We start from the raw sequence: 17,546 nt of genomic DNA, 5'->3' as shown, positions 1-17,546 counted from the left end.
AGCGCTGGAATACTGAAGAATAAAGAGCTGGACAGGTTCAGAGGGCCTCCATCAACAGTCAGTAGCTAGTGAACATACAGGCAAATGGATAAGATTCCACCAACCGCACCATTGAATGCACAGTGGTGGTGGAGGGAGCGTATCAATAGATTAACACTTCAAAAGGATATGTAGATCATGTTTAAAACTGAATCTCCCTTCTGAAGTATTCCTTACTGAAGTAGACCAGCTGTAGTTTGTGGTTGGTCTCTTTTGAAAAGGTAGTATTAGTAACAGAATCACTATCTGTAAATCACTCCTTTATCCTTAACAGCTCCATGTAATCCTAGTTAGTTTTTACACTCAACTGAGGAAAGCATGAATCTTTAATTCATAGAAATATTTAATACACAGATTGCATTCTTGTTACGTATTGGCAGGTTGACTTGTTTACTGCGTCATTTTATAAAAATATGCCATGATTATGCCAGTACTGTATTTAAAAAGATGGTATTTTCTAGACTACTGTATTGTAAACCAACTCATGAAAATGCATTCAGCTGAACAGCAGCTAATGTTTGTTCTTGTACAGGCTCAGGGAATGTTTGTTCTTGTACAGGCTCAGGGAATGTTTGTCCTTGTACAGGCTCAGGGAATGTTTGTTCTTGTACAGGCTCAGGGAATGTTTGTCCTTGTACAGGCTCAGGGAATGTTTGTCCTTGTACAGGCTCAGGGAATGTTTGTCCTTGTACAGGCTCAGGGAATGTTTGTTCTTGTACAGGCTCAGGGAATGTTTGTTCTTGTACAGGCTCAGCAAATTTTTGTCCTTGTACCGGCTCAGGGAATATTCCACTCCTACGCAAAGTTAAAACTAGCCTGCTTGAAGAATAATCCAACTTTCAAGAATCCTTTGGACATGTCATGCCAGCCTAAAAAAAAAAAAAGAGCCAAACAAACTCACTGCTTTCATTCATTTTACTGCAAGTAGTCTTTGTCTCTGTGGGGGAATTTTGGTTGCACCACTGTGCATAAATAAAAACACAATTCAAGCATAAACAAGGACATGTACAGGTAGAAAAAGTGCAATTCATGAGAGCACGGTGATCAATGATTCATCTGTACATTATGTAACAATTGCCACTGATTTCCAGGGAGTCCTGCCATATTATTTTGTCAGTGTTGCTAAACCATTTGCAATAGGAGAGTAGACGGTAATATTTAACAAAGGAAATACCAAAACGGGAGAAGAAAAAAAAAAAGCATGTGACTCAGTAATTAGCAAAGCCAAGCACTTCAGTGCAGAACATCAGCTTAGACCCAAATGGCACCCTATATAGTGCACTGTTTTTGACCAGGGCCCTAGATAAGTAGTGCACTATAGGGAATAGGGTGCCATTTGGTAACGCAGTCTGTGTGAGGATGAGGCGGAGCGGGAACAGGGAACGACGAAACAGACCAGACCACAGGAAGTGAAGCAGAAAGAAGAGTTTATTGTACCCAGTACAGATCATTATAAACTTTGCAGTGTAAAGGTACACATTGTGAAGAGGGAGAGAAGGTGAAGCCTATACAAGTTCAGACAACCCTTGGTCAGGTCAGGGTAGAGACTAGAGGTGGATACTCACATCTCTTAACTGTCTGAATTGGCACCTTATATATAGTGCACTACTTTTGACCAGGGCCCATAGTTCACCATATAGGGAATTTTTTCCCTCCTTAAATTTAACTAGGCAAGACAGTAAAGAACAAATTCTTATTTACAATGACAGCCTACCCAGGGCAAACCCGGACGACGCTGGGCCAATGTGCGCCGCCCTATGGGACTCCCAATCACGGCCAGATGTGATACAGCCTGGATTCGAACCAGGGACTGTAGTGACACTCCTTGCACTGAGATGCAGTGCCTTAGACCGCTGCACCACACTGAATGGAACCCAAGCCACACTACTTCTTTATACCTAATACTATTTTCTCGCTCTTCATCCTACCATTTCACTCACCAATTACAGCCTCTAAAAAGAAAACTATCTGCAGTAATAATCACGTCACAGGGATACATGTGTTATAGGCAGAACTATACAATCAAATCAGATGCAGACTTAGCAAAAATATATATTTATATAAGTTTGTCTTCCCCCCCCCCCCCATTTAAGAAACAAACAAAATGCAGAGAACTTTCACAATTTGTCTTCTTTGTCCAGAGTATAGCCATATGTTAGTGGACAGTTTGTTTGAATACACTGTCATGCAAAGAGAAGCAGAGGTCTCTCGTTGACAACCTGCAATTGGTAGAAAGAGGACTCCAGGGAAAGGTGTATAATTCCACACCTTCGCATGCAATGTCCTGAAAGATGCCATCCTGGTGCATTTAAGAATCTAGTACTCACTGCCGAGGAAACATCAAGCACCCAAAAAAATGAAAAAAAGCTATAACCCAAGGTATGTAAAAATTCAAAATCTATGGGAAAAATATTGACACAGTTGTCCCCTTTGGAAAATGAAAGATTCCTGCAGGGGATTTATTGTTTTAGGTGGAGCGCTGATTAGTTACAACCTTTAGGAAATATAAGTAGTTTATGAAAAAAATAAAATGTTGTGGAGTGTCAGTATAAATGAGAATGGACCACCAGACAGAGTCTGCATCCTAAATGACACCCTATTCAGTGCACTACTTTTGACCAGAGCCACATGGGTTTTGTAAAGGAGTGTAACCAATTGTAGAATAGCCAGCATACGTTTCTATACCAAGTCTACAGAAACCAACAGGTCTGTGGGTTTGTTTAGAAATATTCAAATGTTACTATTTATTTTTGCAAATCAAAGCCCTTACTTACACAGATCTTATTGTTAATATGTGGCAGAAAAATACATAATTATTGGGGACCAAAAAGGCAACTACAGAATAGTGCTTTATTTATAGATACTTTTGTCAGAATTAACTTTTAATATAATTATTTTAGAAATAGCAGGTTGTCCGAAATCAGAACTGCTACAATTCTTGCAGTCTACACAGAGATCTATCGGTCAGTCCTCCGGCATGCTGCCATAATAACACGGCCCCTGGCCCATCACGTCCTCTTCGTCTCCATAGCAATGACGCCAGTTCACCTTGAGTTGAGAGTTGGCGGAGCCACTGTAGTCCATAACACCCTTACTTCCACGGTGCCCTCTCTCTTGGTACTATAGATGATGCCAAGGAACGTGGTTGGTGCAGGTTTCTCCTCAGTCATTTTAGGGGGAGAGTTAAGTTAATCCGTAAGTGGGCAGGATTGGAGGAGTAATTTAGCGGAGAGAGGGAGGTTTCGGGTTCAGGTTTGATCCAGTTTCTTGCTCAGCCTCAGCAGTTGGAGCTTGATCTCTGGGTTGGGTTGAGGAGCAGCGGGGGGGGGGGGGGGCAGTCAGTACCCGTAGGGTAGACCTACACACTGCTCCCCAGAGTCCACCAAGTAAGGGGTGGTCTTGTAGTGGGCGAGGGGCAGGGTGTCATCATCCACCCCAACGCAGGGAAGGCTGTCTGGGTCGGCCTTCAGGTTGGGCCTCTGGTTGTCAGGGAAGGCCATGGAGAACAGGGCCTCAGGGTCGCACACAAACTTGTACACGTACCTCTCACCAGCAACCTGGAAAGGACCAATTGGAGAAGAGCAAGTTAGTTAGACCCACAGAATCAAATAGAACACAATAGTTCTAACATTATATCATATGGATTTCTATGGCTGCATGACCCTCCAAGGTTGTATTCAAATGAGCCAAGGAAGCATCAGGCTGTTGCTGAGGAGAAATGGGGAAGGATAGAAAGGGTAAACCTGCCTTTACCTTCTGCATGATTCCCTTCTCATAGTAGTAGCGCAGAGAACGACTCAGCTTGTCATAGTTCATGGCTGGCCTGTTTTTCTGGATGCCCCAGCGGCGAGCCACCTGAAGAGACAAGACAGAAAACACAAAATCAGTCACAATGCCTGATTGAACGTCTTAAAAAAAGAAGAGAAGAAGAGGGATTGAATGAGTACACTGACTTTTAATGGCCTGAACTACTACTAGGACCAGGGTAAGGAACTGACCTCTAAAAAGTCATTTGTAAGAGAATGTCATCAACAAAAAAATTATTTAAACATTTACAACTGACCTCTTCTGGCTCAATGAGTTTGAACTCCATGCCCCGGCCTGTCCAGGCAATGAAGTGACCGTTGGCCGGGTCATCCAATAGGGTGACCAGAAACTGCCAGAGCTGCAGAGAGCCACGCCGCTGGTAGGGCGGGCCATCACGGTACACAGAGGGCTCCTGCTTGACCTTCCCTGTGGTTGGGGGGGGGGGGGGGGGGGGGGGGTAGTGAGCACTGTACTCTGGGGCAGCCTGGCCAATCTAGCATGGGAATTTTTACAGGGACCTCAATTACCACAATACTTAGGTGCCGATACAATATGTATTACGATTCAATAATGTGACTTTATTGCCATTTCATGGTCCGAACATATTCCTCACCATATGTCTGCTGCAGATGGACAAGAGAGCCGTGAGAAAATAATTTGACCAGTCATGGAAATAAAAGAGCTGATAATAAAATTGGCCCCGTATTATAAAAGGAGAACAAGCTATGAAGGAAAAGTTTTAGTGCAGGTAGAGCCAACTAGCACAAAAAGGATATTAAGATAGTTTTGACTATCAATGTCTAACTTGGGTTTTAGTGCAAAATGTTAATTATCTGGCTAACCATGGGGGCCTCAAGGGGAGAAATGGGCCGAGTGGGGGTCTCAATTATAACTAGCGAGTTAAAATTGCTAGTCCACCCGACAGCTAGTTACAGTGTGGTGAGACATTCCTATAAGCTGTGGACTGTGAAGTGGAGCAGGCTACTCATTTTGCACCCGCCTGCCATCTCTCCTGCTCAATGGAGACTTTCTACAGTTCTCCTCTCTCTAGTCAGTGATGCAACAGGCATACTAATAATCCTGTCCTTTCAAATGCTCCCAGCAGCTGAGAAGAGACAGAGTCCTCTGTGATGCTTGTAAAGGACCACCCCCCCCACAAGGACAGGATGAACCCCATGCTGCTCAAATAGCTCTCGCCCGGTCCAAGGACGGGACACGCCTGTTCCTAATGTAAAGTATTTTCTTACCTTCAAGTCTGTCAGGAACCACGCAGGTATCATCATAGTACAGGTGAGGCTCTCTGTCAAAGGAGAAACCTGTGATAGAGAGAGAGATTAGCTAGCCAGGGGAGGGCATGGCAATACAGCCTACATTTTGCTGTGGAGGCCAACTACTATATCCAGGGAGACTAAACTGCTCACAAAGCAATATAGCCAGGCAGCTTCACAAGAGTGGAAAATGATGTTGTGCTAACATTATGCAGACAGCAGTGCTGCTGAGCGGTGTTGAAACAGTGAAAACCTAAACAGGCCTCATTGATAGATGCAACATCTCAAGAGACGTCATGCTAATGTTGACTTCTACCTTGCGGCATGTCCCATTCCCCAACCATGCAGCACTTTATAACCGCTCAATAAGTCACAACTAGAGAGGCAACAGCTACCAGTAAGCCCTCGTAACATTTTTATTGCGAGAGCTTTGAGTAGGATTTCCTATGTATTTATTACAGAGGAATTCAACTTGAAACATGCCACTGCTAAGACGGAAATGGATACTTACTTTCATGGTTGTTTTGGTAGAAGGTCCCGGCTCTTCCAAATGTAGACTGACAGATAGGCACTTCTAACAGAGGGAGGACGAGACAACATATCAACATCGACCTCTGACATGAGTATATTTAGAACACTGCTCTGCTTGCACGCTAGTAAACGGAGATTGTACATACAAGCAGTATCCATTTACTGCATGTGGCTGGGATACGTTCCGTCTCTGTTCTATGTGTGGTGCAACAACCCATTCCCGTGGTTGGTGACATGAGGATGAACACGATACATTCTTCACCTCTTATCAACCTGCTGCTGCAGCACTTCCTCTATTATACAACTGACTTCGACTTAGCAACCAATCAGCTGGGCTGTAGATGTCCACTAGCCATCCCACATCAAATCATGACAAATCAAGTTATGCTTGGCTGTCCCCCATGGGGTCAAGCCCCACCCCCCGATCTGCTGAGTTGGAAAAGCCCCCAGGGTCCCACTCCACCCCTCTGTTTCCTGTCCTCTCCTAAGGATCAGATCTTTATCACACTTTAGGGCCATATCTACAAAGCATTTACACTGGTATTCTCAAGTTTGGGCTTGTTAAAGAATCATGGAACCTCTATCCAATTGCATTAGATGGCACCCTATTCAGTATATAGTGCACACATTCTGCCCCGAAACCAAAAGTAGTACACTGTATTGGGAACAGGGTGCAATTTCAGACACATCCGTTGTGGTGAGCAGTCCCAACCAGGAGAGCCAAAAGTGTGATGTGACTATGGTGGCTACTGGCTATGCTCTTATACATCCATCCAGAGAGACAGCCAGAGGCTGGGCCAGTGGACCTTTATGCTGACGTATGTATTTATTTATAGGTTGTAAGAAGCTAAGAGGATTTGGCATTACATCACTGGCCCCCCAATCATAAAGCTTAGAGGGAGAATGAGAGAGGGACAGTGCAAAGCTGGCCTGGGCAGAGGAGGGAAGGAAAGGTGGGTGTTGGTGGCAGAATAGGGACAACAGCTGGGGTGCGTGGGCATCGAAATGAAAAGTAAAACAGAATTCTACTTCTCGTGGGCTTACTTATTAGGTACACAACGTTTCTATTGGGACAAGGACATGCGGCAATAAGTAAATCGGCATAAGTCCATTGCATTCATTTCAGTGTAAATCTGAAGTGAGCATCCATGTTGATGAGCATCCATGTAGTGTTCATACTTGCATTCTAGCGCCCTCTGTAAACACAGCGTAGTGGCCCAAATCTATTCTAGGTAGCCCTAAACTTGTGAAGTAGGTTTCCCTGTGCCTGGGCTTGGGGATGACTGACCCATTTGCTTATCCCTTCTGTCCTGCCGAGGCTCAAGTCAGGCTAAGAGACCCATTTTTACTGGCCTGACTGTCAGAGCAGAGTGGTTGACGTATTTGGAAGTGACACGGTCATGTCTGTGTGTGCGTTACGACTGCTGACCCAGTGCGGTGTAAGGCAAGGGTCTACACGGTTGTGTTTGTTAATGGTTTCTGGGATTTGCTGCGCTAAAACTAACAACCGCGTGCCAGCGAGCAAAATCAACAGGGACGGACACTTTCCCCACCATATAACCAGTCTGCTCCAATGCAGCCTGTCTGGAGGGGACTAACTCTCATAGGACAGCAACCTGCATCAGAGAGCCCCAAGGCTGTTTCCTGTTTCACTTTCCTTTTGTCCTAAGGGTGCACTTGTTCACTTTAAAACTCATGTTTAAACCAATCCAATGCATTAAGGAGTGCACACTTAAGGGTAAAAATTTGGAACCAATGTCAAGACTCACACCCCTCAAACCCTATTACAACCCTGTGGGTCAGCTGTAATGCTGTAGTCTGTGTAGTGTAGCCGACCGATCCAGAGGAGCCTGAAGGTAGCCAGCCACTCACCAGAGTCAAAGCAGAAGTCCTGGGGCTCCTGCTTGATGGCCATGGGGTGGAAGGCAGCCTGAGGGGGGCCCATGGAGGGGACACCCTGCTCTGTGTAGCGAGGGTCCAGCAGCTCCTGCTTGAAGCCGTGTTGAGGCACGGGACCAGGGACCAGGGGCTCAGACATCTGGCGGTGGTAGGGGGGCCTCCCGTCCCTGGGTAGGGCACTGTGGCTGGGGGCCTGCGGTTGGGCCAGGAACTGAGGGTGAGTCCGGCTCTCAGAGGGAGGAAAGGGTAGACATGGCTCCGACATTTGCCTCTGGAACCTGGGGTGGAGGAAGACATGGGAGAGGGTGGGTAGAAGGTTATTATTAATGAAAACTGTGGCTATAAACAAATGTCTGAACAGAGAGATTAATTTTAAGTTCATTAGACTCTTATACTACTGATGGCTATGAAAACTGTAGCTTAAAAACATTTCAGATTTAAAGAGAATGGAAACTTGATAACTGTTTAAATATAAGAGGCATACATTTACAGTAAATCTGAGTTAGAGTCTTCAACCATTGAGGAACTACTGAGCGTCCAGCTTTAGACCAAAACGCAACAAACACGCCACTCAGGAGCCAAATGTACTCAGTGCAATCAAGCCTGCGAATACAAGCTGTAAATGAGATGTTGGGGGCAGGTGTCAATAGCTAGCAGGTATAAAAGATCCTCCAGTGACAGTAAGATAGAGACAAGGCCAACGGCTTCTGGCTACACAAAGATTCCATATTACTGGCTGGTGATGACATGCCCTGCGTTCCAACACATCCCACCAGGAGTCCTGTCACAGGTGGGGGTGACGGAGCGGTGGGCTGTTCCCACGGGGGTTCCAACGCTGCCAGCACCTTTCACTCCTCAATATAGGGGACCTTCCCCACCCCTCCACCTCCTAAAGGCAGCATTAGTCACAAAGCCTGATCCTCTCCACTGGTCTTAATGTGTTAAATTGCACGGTGTGTCTCAGAGTGCAATGGAAACGTGAACGCCTGTCTTATTGAGATGGATGTTTACATTTAGAGAGGTCAACCTAGGATCAGGAGTTATCTATACAGACAGGCTCATTAGTTAGGATGTTAGTAAACACCTGGATGGAGTCATTCACCTGTTCAGCAATGTTGGATGTTAATCTCCATATTTGCATAAACTCCTATACCAGTAACCCTTAGGAGTTTATCATGAGAGAGCCTGAGGTTTGGCTTACTGGTTTAGGAGTTTATCATGAGAGAGCCTGAGGTTTGGCTTACTGGTTTAGGAGTTTATCATGAGAGAGCCTGAGGTTTGGCTTACTGGTTTAGGAGTTTATCATGAGAGAGCCTGAGGTTTGGCTTACTGGTTTAGGAGTTTATCATGAGAGAGCCTGAGGTTTGGCTTACTGGTTTAGGAGTTTATCATGAGAGAGCCTGAGGTTTGGCTTACTGGTTTAGGAGTTTATCATGAGAGAGCCTGAGGTTTGGCTTACTGGTTTAGGAGTTTATCATGAGAGAGCCTGAGGTTTGGCTTACTGGTTTAGGAGTTTATCATGAGAAAGCCTGAAGTTTGGCTTACTGGTTTAGGAGTTTATCATGAGAGAGCCTGAGGTTTGGCTTACTGGTTTAGGAGTTTATCATGAGAGAGCCTGAGGTTTGGCTTACTGGTTTAGGAGTTTATCATGAGAGAGCCTGAGGTTTGGCTTACTGGTTTAGGAGTTTATCATGAGAGAGCCTGAGGTTTGGCTTACTGGTTTAGGAGTTTATCATGAGAGAGCCTGAGGTTTGGCTTACTGGTTTAGGAGTTTATCATGAGAGAGCCTGAGGTTTGGCTTACTGGTTTAGGAGTTTATCATGAGAGAGCCTGAGGTTTGGCTTACTGGTTTAGGAGTTTATCATGAGAGAGCCTATACCAGTAAGCATCAAACTCTCACCTTCAAGACTTGGAAATAAGTAGAAGGTGCTTAACCAACATGAGTAGAGGAGCAACCTAAAAATGTGTAGACGTCATTGGACATCGCTCACCATAAAAATACCCAGTTTTATTAGACAAGTTTAAAAGAATGACGTTTTGGCCTTCAACAGAATCTTCAAGTCTTGAAAGGATGGCATTGCGAGACTACAGTGACCCCAACTCGGAGTCTGACTGATGTGACTGGGTGAAAGGTGTTGCAGTGCAGCATGGCAGGATAGGACCAATCACCTGTGCTCAGGGCTGTAGTTACCATCCTGACTGAGGAGTGAGGGGGGGCAGGGCACAGCGTAGGGTGGGCTCTGGAGGGGGAGTGGCCTCTGCTGGTTGTGGGCTGGACCAACTGCTTGGTGGTCAGGCTGCAGGGGGTGTGGCCCTTGCACCTGGTTCCGATTGTGTATTTGATGAGGGGGAGGAGTCTGCTGGCTGACTGGGTGTGTCCTTGGGGTGTTGGTAGAGCTGCATGGTGACACGGGTGTAGAGGGAGGGGTCAATGGCTTATAGGCCCCACTGGGTCTCCTCTCATAGGCACTGTGGAGGGAGACAGAGGCCGGTCAGACAGAAGGCTTGTGTCAGCATGGTCAGAATACTTGGCTCTTTTGTTGGTGTGGTGAAAGGTAACAAAGTGTGTATATATATATATATATATATATATATATATATATATATATATATATATATATATAACGGTCCATACCTGTCGCTGTAAAGGCACTTCTCTCCATACGGCATGGGACTCCTTTCCTGGTTACAAGGACAAATCTCTTTGGAAGGACTCAGTTCCCGTTTAATCTTGGATGGTGGGGGGCCATGAAACATTACTGAGAAGAGAGAGAGGGGCAACACATTAGAAACACTGTTAGCGCTACTTAAAATCAACCTAGAAAACAAGAGTCAGGGGTTATTCAATATCCTCCATTTGTCAATGAATGGAAATTGGGGGAAAACAAGAATATCAATCAGCACTGTGAGCCACTTAACCACGGCCGCACCCTAACCACGGCCGCACCCTAACCACGGCCGCACCCTAACCACGGCCGCACCCTAACCACGGCCGCACCCTAACCACGGCCGCACCCTAACCACGGCCGCACCCTAACCACGGCCGCACCCTAACCACGCCCGCACCCTAACCACGCCCGCACCCTAACCACGCCCGCACCCTAACCACGCCCGCATCCTAACCACGCCCGCATCCTAACCACGCCCGCACCCTAACCACGCCCGCATCCTAACCACGCCCGCATCCTAACCACGGCTGGCAGCGCAATAGAAAGTATCATACCATCATCACCGTCCTCACCCGTCAAATGTCCATTACGGACACAGGTTCCCTCCCAAATGGCACCCATAGGGCTCTGGCCAAAAGGTTAGCACTATATGGAATAGGGGGAGCCCTGGTCATTACCCATGAATCAGTGTGGCCGTAATTCAATAATTCTCCTCTCTAACCATTAGATCTCCAGTCGGCTCCCATTTCCCGCACCACATAATGGGCCAGTGAAACCGCATATGGGGGCGAGAGGCGTAACATGAGCTGGATACATCACGCTAACTGATGGACCAGGGAAGGGAGGGGTGACAGGGAACCAATAGGCATGTGAGCAGAGCTCCCTGCTCATGCATGCTATAAAAGCTCAGAGCAGGACAACATGCAGTACTGCCTCAGATGGAACACATGAAAGCGAGAGAAAATGGATGAAGAATAAGAAATGAAGGCACAGCTAATAAACAGTCTTTCCTCCCAACTCTCCTAGACAGGGGTCGAGATGATTGGAGGGCAAGGTTCAGTACAGGAGGAGTGTGTGTGGAGCACATTGGCTGCCATGTGACAGCCAGATGACTGAAGGCAGGGCAGGGGCCACGCAGGGCAGGTGAATAGACAGCCTGGCCCGTTTGGCTATGGGGTCGCTGCTAAACACACTATCCTGCACACTTACACATGCACCCAAACGGCTAGGTCAAGAACTATACTGCACAGAGACCTCACTGTGAGCAGACTATAGCAAGCCCTACTACACACCCCAGCATGGGCCTCACTGTCTAAACACGCATGACAGCAGCAACCTTAATAATACATTGCAGCACCTCGGCAGTCATTTACAGTATGCTGGGCTACCATGCAGATCGGGGGCCAAAACAGCAACAAAGACAGATGCCAGCAACCACACCCTGTCTCTGATGCCACATCAGACAAAAACAAACTGTAAAAGGGGAGAGGGGGGAATCATAAAACGCTCCACTGAACATAACTCAAATATTTCCCTTGGCTGCCATATAAAAGACTATGTGCACTGCTGACAAATGGGGGGGAGGTGAAGCTGTACAGTCAGAGAGGGGGAGGGAGAAGGGCTGTGTGGACTGGGACTATTGGATACCCCCACCCGCTGGAATCCATCCCACTCCAGAGGCTGGATTTGAGTGCATGAAAGTGTGAAATCAGATTATGAGCTTGGCTCATGTGATGCCCCACGCCAATCGCCTGATTAAACCCAAAATGGGAGGAGGGGAAAGTCTCCCCAGAGTAAAGCAGGATGTTTTAGTGTAAGAAGAATGGTGTCAAGCCCTGGCAGGATGAAAGCCCTCTAAGGATGGTTGGATAGAGCAGCGAGAGAGAGAGAGACCAGGAGAATGAGAGAGAGAGAGAGACCAGGAGAATGAGAGAGAGAGAGAGACCAGGAGAATGAGAGAGAGAGAGAGACCAGGAGAATGAGAGAGAGAGACCAGGAGAATGAGAGAGAGAGACCAGGAGAATGAGAGAGAGAGACCAGGAGAATGAGAGAGAGAGACCAGGAGAATGAGAGAGAGAGACCAGGAGAATGAGAGAGAGTGACCAGGAGAATGAGAGAGAGTGACCAGGAGAATGAGAGAGAGTGACCAGGAGAATGAGAGAGAGTGACCAGGAGAATGAGAGAGAGTGACCAGGAGAATGAGAGAGAGTGACCAGGAGAATGAGAGAGAGTGATCGTCAGGGTTTGTTATCTTAAACATTCTGAACCCAGTCAATGGAGCAGAGTAAAGACAAAGAATGAACTGAGTTAATAACATTTCTATGGGCAAATGGCTCTTTCAGTGCAGCTCTGTTTAATCCTGAAGGCCTTTCAGACAAGCACAGCAGCAGTCCCAAGATCAGATCTTGCTACATTGTGTGCGTCGGGGAACTTGACACCTCTACATCCCAGCCTGGTATAAATAATACATCTCAGGTACTCACAGCTATCCGACTGAAAATCTGGGACAAACTGTTCATCATCAGGCACCTGGGCTGTGGAGGGAGAAGAGAGAAAGCGTTAAACAAATGGATACTAACTGGGCCTCCACTGGGTGAACAACAAACTGTAAATCTCATCTTGATGTCTTTATTTAAAAGGAACCAAAGCTATTTTGTTCAATCCACGGAAAAAATGTAAAACATTGGGAAATACTTAGGAACTTTGTTAAAATCTCAAGACAATGGATGAGTAATACCACTCTTGCAGTGGTTCAAGGGTAGAAAATGACTGTCAAGATTTGTCATTTAATTTAGAGTGCGACAATAAATAAAAAAGTGAACATTGAAAGAAATGTTGTATTTAAATTCAAGGACTCTTGGGTCAGCATAGTTGCTTATTTATGGGACTTCGCTCTAGTTTAATGCACAGGAAAAAAAAAAATATGAATATTTCAAATTCTCATTTTAGGTTAATCTGCCCACCTGCTCAATGCATCTCAAAAACCATCTGTGAACACAATTCAATCACCCAAAACATTTTTCTCCATTTGGTCACCCTCTTTCCAAAGAATATCCTTATTTTTCTGCCTGTATTGACGACAGCTACTTCAAGAGGAATTGTATTACTTTTCCAAAGTCGTCAGATATGGATGAGATTGAATTAACATAACCAATGTCTACCAGAGGGCAAGCACTGCCGGGTTGTGCTGTTAGCAACAGAATACATCAAAATAAATTCAGCAGAAAAGGCGAAGCATTCAGTATCAACTCTGTGGTATACTTAAGCAATAAGGCACGAGGGGGGTGTGTTATATGGCCAATATGCCGAGGTGCCTTATTCTCATTATAAACTGGTTACCAATTAGAGCAGGAAAAATAAATGTTGTCTCATACCCGTGGTATATTGTCTGATACCACGGCTGTCAGCCAATCAGCATTCAGGGCTTGAACCACCCATTTTATAATTACTAGATAACTCACCTTCTGCAATCCAGATCTCCTGCAACTGACTGAGGTCTTGGAAGAGGTCTGAAACAGAAAAATATTTGAAAAACTGAGCCTACAGACCTCTGTTCAAATGTCAGATTGGTAAGTAGAGAGCACTTTAACAATCCACATTACATATGATAGGTATAAAAAGTATGGTTGTGTCAGGTGGCTCATGCTGATGTCAAAGGGTAATGAAGACGTAGTTGTCCAATTACCTTCCGTGTCCTGGGCGAGTACTGTGTCTACAAACTTCCTTTTCCTGCTGTCTATGATTGGTCTGCTGTATGGTTCCTCCACATGCGATTTTTGCTGCAATGATGAAAACATGACCAACTTATTAGTTAGAGCTGTTTAGTGTGACTCAGCTGTGTATACATGTAAATATGCCTCTGGTGTGACTCAATTGTCTTGAGAATATTACATCACCTCCACTTCTAGTTGAAATGTTGACAAGCCTCAATCTATTGCTCTGTTTGAATAGCCACACTAGCAAACCATTTTAGAATACATGGCCAATAGATTCTGATTCTGTATTGCAAGCAGTATGGAAGTTTGGATATTGGAACAGAGCCAATGATGACGACCATGCTCCTGATTGATAAAGGGAAAGGGGGGTACCTAGTCAGTGGTCCAACAAAGTATTCAACTGAAATGTGTCTTCCTCATTTAACCCAACCCCTCTGAATCAGAGAGGTGGGGGGGGGCTGCCTTAAATCGACATCCGAGAACCATACAAATCGAATAATTAGAATGGGCATTCCCATTCAACGGTTCTAGTAATTATATTTCTATGAAGATATGAGGGGCGTGCTTACATTGGGTAGGACCATAAATGGGACTTGCTGGTCGTAGAATCCATCCATGTTATCCAGGTCTTCAAAGGTTCCCAGAAAAGGGTCTTCGCTTAAATCGATATCGCAAAAGTCACTTTATGTACTAGCTGTTCAACTGTGGACAAAAACAAATAGAAACCATATGTTAGTAGTTCAACTCTGCGAGAGTACTCCATCATCCAGTTTCTTTCACAAAAATAGACAGACACTTCACTAGAGTCCTATCAGAACCCATATAACCCGCACCTCTTGCTCTTGTTGCCCGACGCCGTTTCCTATTGCAACAACAGCTCTTCTGAACATGCTGGTTTAGAGCATGTCCTGCATGCACAACTTAAATACACTCTGTAGTTGTGTGACGTATGTAACTCTTACATAAAGCAAAGCCAGCCATCTGTTCAGGCAATTAGGAGACTGCAATCATAACCAACTATGACTGAGCAGGGGGAAACCTTCAAGGATGGGTCTTTAACCCTACACTGAGGCATTTGATGCCACCGTATTGTATAGAGCACGAGTGTTATTTTATTTTTAGTTTACTCATTAACGAATTACTGAAGAATATTAGACAACAGAAAAGCCAGTCTATAAATAAATCCAATAGAATCGTCGTGTTACAATATACCTCTCCATACTGAGGCAAACTACTTGTTTCATAGTGACCTTTAAATATAAAACCCTAGCACAGCTTCCATATCCCCTGGGCATAGGGAAGTTAAGTGCACTTGCACGTAAAACCCGACAGAAAGTGGCAGAGAATGGGCTGGGAATAAAACAAATAGTAAATTCATAACCTTACATTCCACGTGGATAGCCCTCCCACTCCAAACCTCCTTGAGCTTGACACGAGTCACTATACTTTCACCCGTTTATTATATTAAATGGATGACTAATAAAGCGATAACTGGCCATTAAAGCGACAGTAGATACATTGAAAATATGCATTTACTGATGCATAAAATGGTAGTACAACAGTGGACAAATCATAGGGTACAACATTACGCATATTTTAAATCAAGTTTTGAAAACAGTGGCGTTGTCAATGGCCACAAATCCAAAGTAGCAGGTGATCCGTTTTGTATTCCCCCCTCCCAAATGTAATTAAAGTTCCCACATTTGATCATGTAACTTGGTGTAGCCTAAACGTAACTACAGATTTTTACTCCAGATAATGAGATCTAACCAAAGATTGTTGGTATCCAATTACTGGGAGTTACAGGATAGGTACTGTTTTGTGAAACAGAGAATTTGACCAACCTTAACTTGGCCATACAGGCTTCGTTATGGATTCGGTCAAATATGTATATTCAAAAAATGTCCGTGTCTAGTTGCATGGTGCTTTAGAATTTCTGAAAATTCTCAGTAATGGATACCAAAAATCTTTGTTAAATCATATTATCTGGAGTAAAAATCGGTAGTTGTCCTATAAAAGCAGCAAGTGGAAAGTTGTAGGCAAACAAAAAAGAAAATAGCCTATATTGCAGACTGCTGATGAAAATCAAGCCTCCTATTGAGAAAAACTGATTAAGTATTTGAAAACGCTAACGTAATTTATTTCCCCAATAGTTAATGCAAAATGATCCACTAAATAGTAGCTAGTTCAAAGCAATTGAAGGGGTTGATGAATAACATCCATCCGACCGACCGACAACCCCCCCCCTTCACGACCTTTTTTAAAAAATTTTTTTTTTTTTTTCATTAAGTGAAACTCGATCCGTGTGAAACACTGCGAAGAAAATAACCTGACCTCTCCATTCATAAAATCAGAAAACAGTCGACCGACTCGGAGATCAAATAAATATGCACTCAGATACAGAACGAGCAATACTACACAGCACAATTAATACAAAGCGAGAGAAAATGGTTGCCAAAGTAAATGTTTTCTTGGAGAAAGATGGCGATCCGTTTTCGCCCATGGCAGAGATCTAAATTTGCTGTTGCAGGCGCTCGTAAACTTATTGATATTCCATCGCCACAGATGGATATCCAGGCAAAATTACAATTCAGATTTCAGACTACTCACCCTGTGCGCGTTTCAGTTCAGTTACAGTATGGCAAGAACGAAATAGAAAAATCCACACACACAAAAAAAAAAAAAAAGACAGAAACGTCTCTATTCAATGATCAATTGACGCGTTCCATCCAACTCACACAACTTGACTGAGCTTTTAGATAACGATGGCTTGGTTTTCCCTGGGGCTCGAGTGGTACACAGAGGCACACGCTCATTGGCTCGTCGGCATTGTCATTTTTGCGAGTAACCAATGAGCATTAGAAATGTATTAATTATATTTAAAGTGCTAGAGGACCAATGGAAACGTGGATGGCTAAAGGTGGATCGGTCCTATTATTTGTTTTTAATGAATGGCTGTGTTTCATTCACTTTCATTCACTTTTCGTCACCGCTGTGAGATGTTTAAAGGGCCAGCTGTGTAATAACCTGGTAGGCTAATAACAGACAGTGGAAATCTACAAACCTATGGTTACAGTTTCACTGTTTGTATGTTTTTATCAAAGACAGATAGGCTAGTCATTTTGAAAACGGATCCAAACAAATGGATAGTTTAATCCTGGGAATATTCAACTGACCCGGACGGTGAACGTGGCACAGTTTATGCACAGCTGCTTTCCTGCTCTAACTGTTCCTTAAATAAGACAAATATAAATTCTAGACAGATCATACCCATAGTATCAACTTTTTAAAAAGGTGTTAACTGACTATAAGTAAATTAGTTTAAACCATATGATTCAATGCCATGTGTTATATTTGAATATTGGTAAACCTATATTTCAAGTTGCAACCTATTTCTTTCAACACTCAACTTACGTTGCCCCTTTGGTTAAACATAATAAAGAAAATAAAGGCAAACTAATATCTATGCAACCTATTTTTCATTTTGTACCAAGTTGACTTTTCACGTTGGAATTACATATTAATTATTCTTCAATTGGGTTACAGCAATTCAGTTAATTTCCTGTTTATTTCCTGTTAATCAAGAACTGAGTCTGTAATACCAACATGTTTCAAGC

At 44.3% G+C, this 17,546-nt stretch overlaps 1 protein-coding gene across 1 annotated transcript; it reads right to left on the bottom strand.

Annotated features, from left to right (window-relative positions):
• Positions 1 to 1,802: 1,802 nt before the first annotated feature.
• Positions 1,803 to 16,610, bottom strand: LOC120064250 (ETS translocation variant 5-like). The gene is made up of 13 exons (XM_039014686.1): positions 16,540 to 16,610; positions 14,499 to 14,631; positions 13,899 to 13,992; positions 13,675 to 13,722; positions 12,697 to 12,747; positions 10,180 to 10,303; positions 9,714 to 10,013; positions 7,518 to 7,822; positions 5,626 to 5,688; positions 5,094 to 5,162; positions 4,103 to 4,272; positions 3,793 to 3,894; positions 1,803 to 3,596 (listed from the first exon to the last, which is right to left on the bottom strand). The coding sequence occupies exons 2-13, from the start codon at positions 14,544 to 14,546 to the stop codon at positions 3,378 to 3,380; spliced, it is 1,593 nt and encodes a 530-aa protein (XP_038870614.1). The 5' UTR covers positions 14,547 to 14,631; positions 16,540 to 16,610; the 3' UTR covers positions 1,803 to 3,377.
• Between the last annotated feature and the right edge of the window lie 936 nt (positions 16,611 to 17,546).

The sequence above is a fragment of the Salvelinus namaycush genome, chromosome 19 (genome assembly GCF_016432855.1).
Source record: "Salvelinus namaycush isolate Seneca chromosome 19, SaNama_1.0, whole genome shotgun sequence".
NCBI classification, from domain to species: Eukaryota; Metazoa; Chordata; class Actinopteri; order Salmoniformes; family Salmonidae; genus Salvelinus; species Salvelinus namaycush.
The sequence above is the reverse complement of the archived record's forward strand: the minus strand, read 5'-3'. Positions and strand labels throughout refer to the sequence as shown.

What these genes read in the sequence shown, in the direction of transcription:
- LOC120064250 (XM_039014686.1), bottom strand. Translation starts at nt 14,546, where the DNA reads ATGGATGGATTCTACGACCAGCAAGTCCCATTTATGGTCCTACCCAAT. An exon ending in GGACTTCTGCTTTGACTCTG is followed by an intron (nt 5,689 to 7,517) that starts GTGAGTGGCTGG and finishes TCCCTCTGTTAG; the next exon opens with AAGTGCCTATCTGTCAGTCT. An exon ending in AACTCATTGAGCCAGAAGAG is followed by an intron (nt 3,895 to 4,102) that starts GTCAGTTGTAAA and finishes TTGTCTCTTCAG; the next exon opens with GTGGCTCGCCGCTGGGGCAT.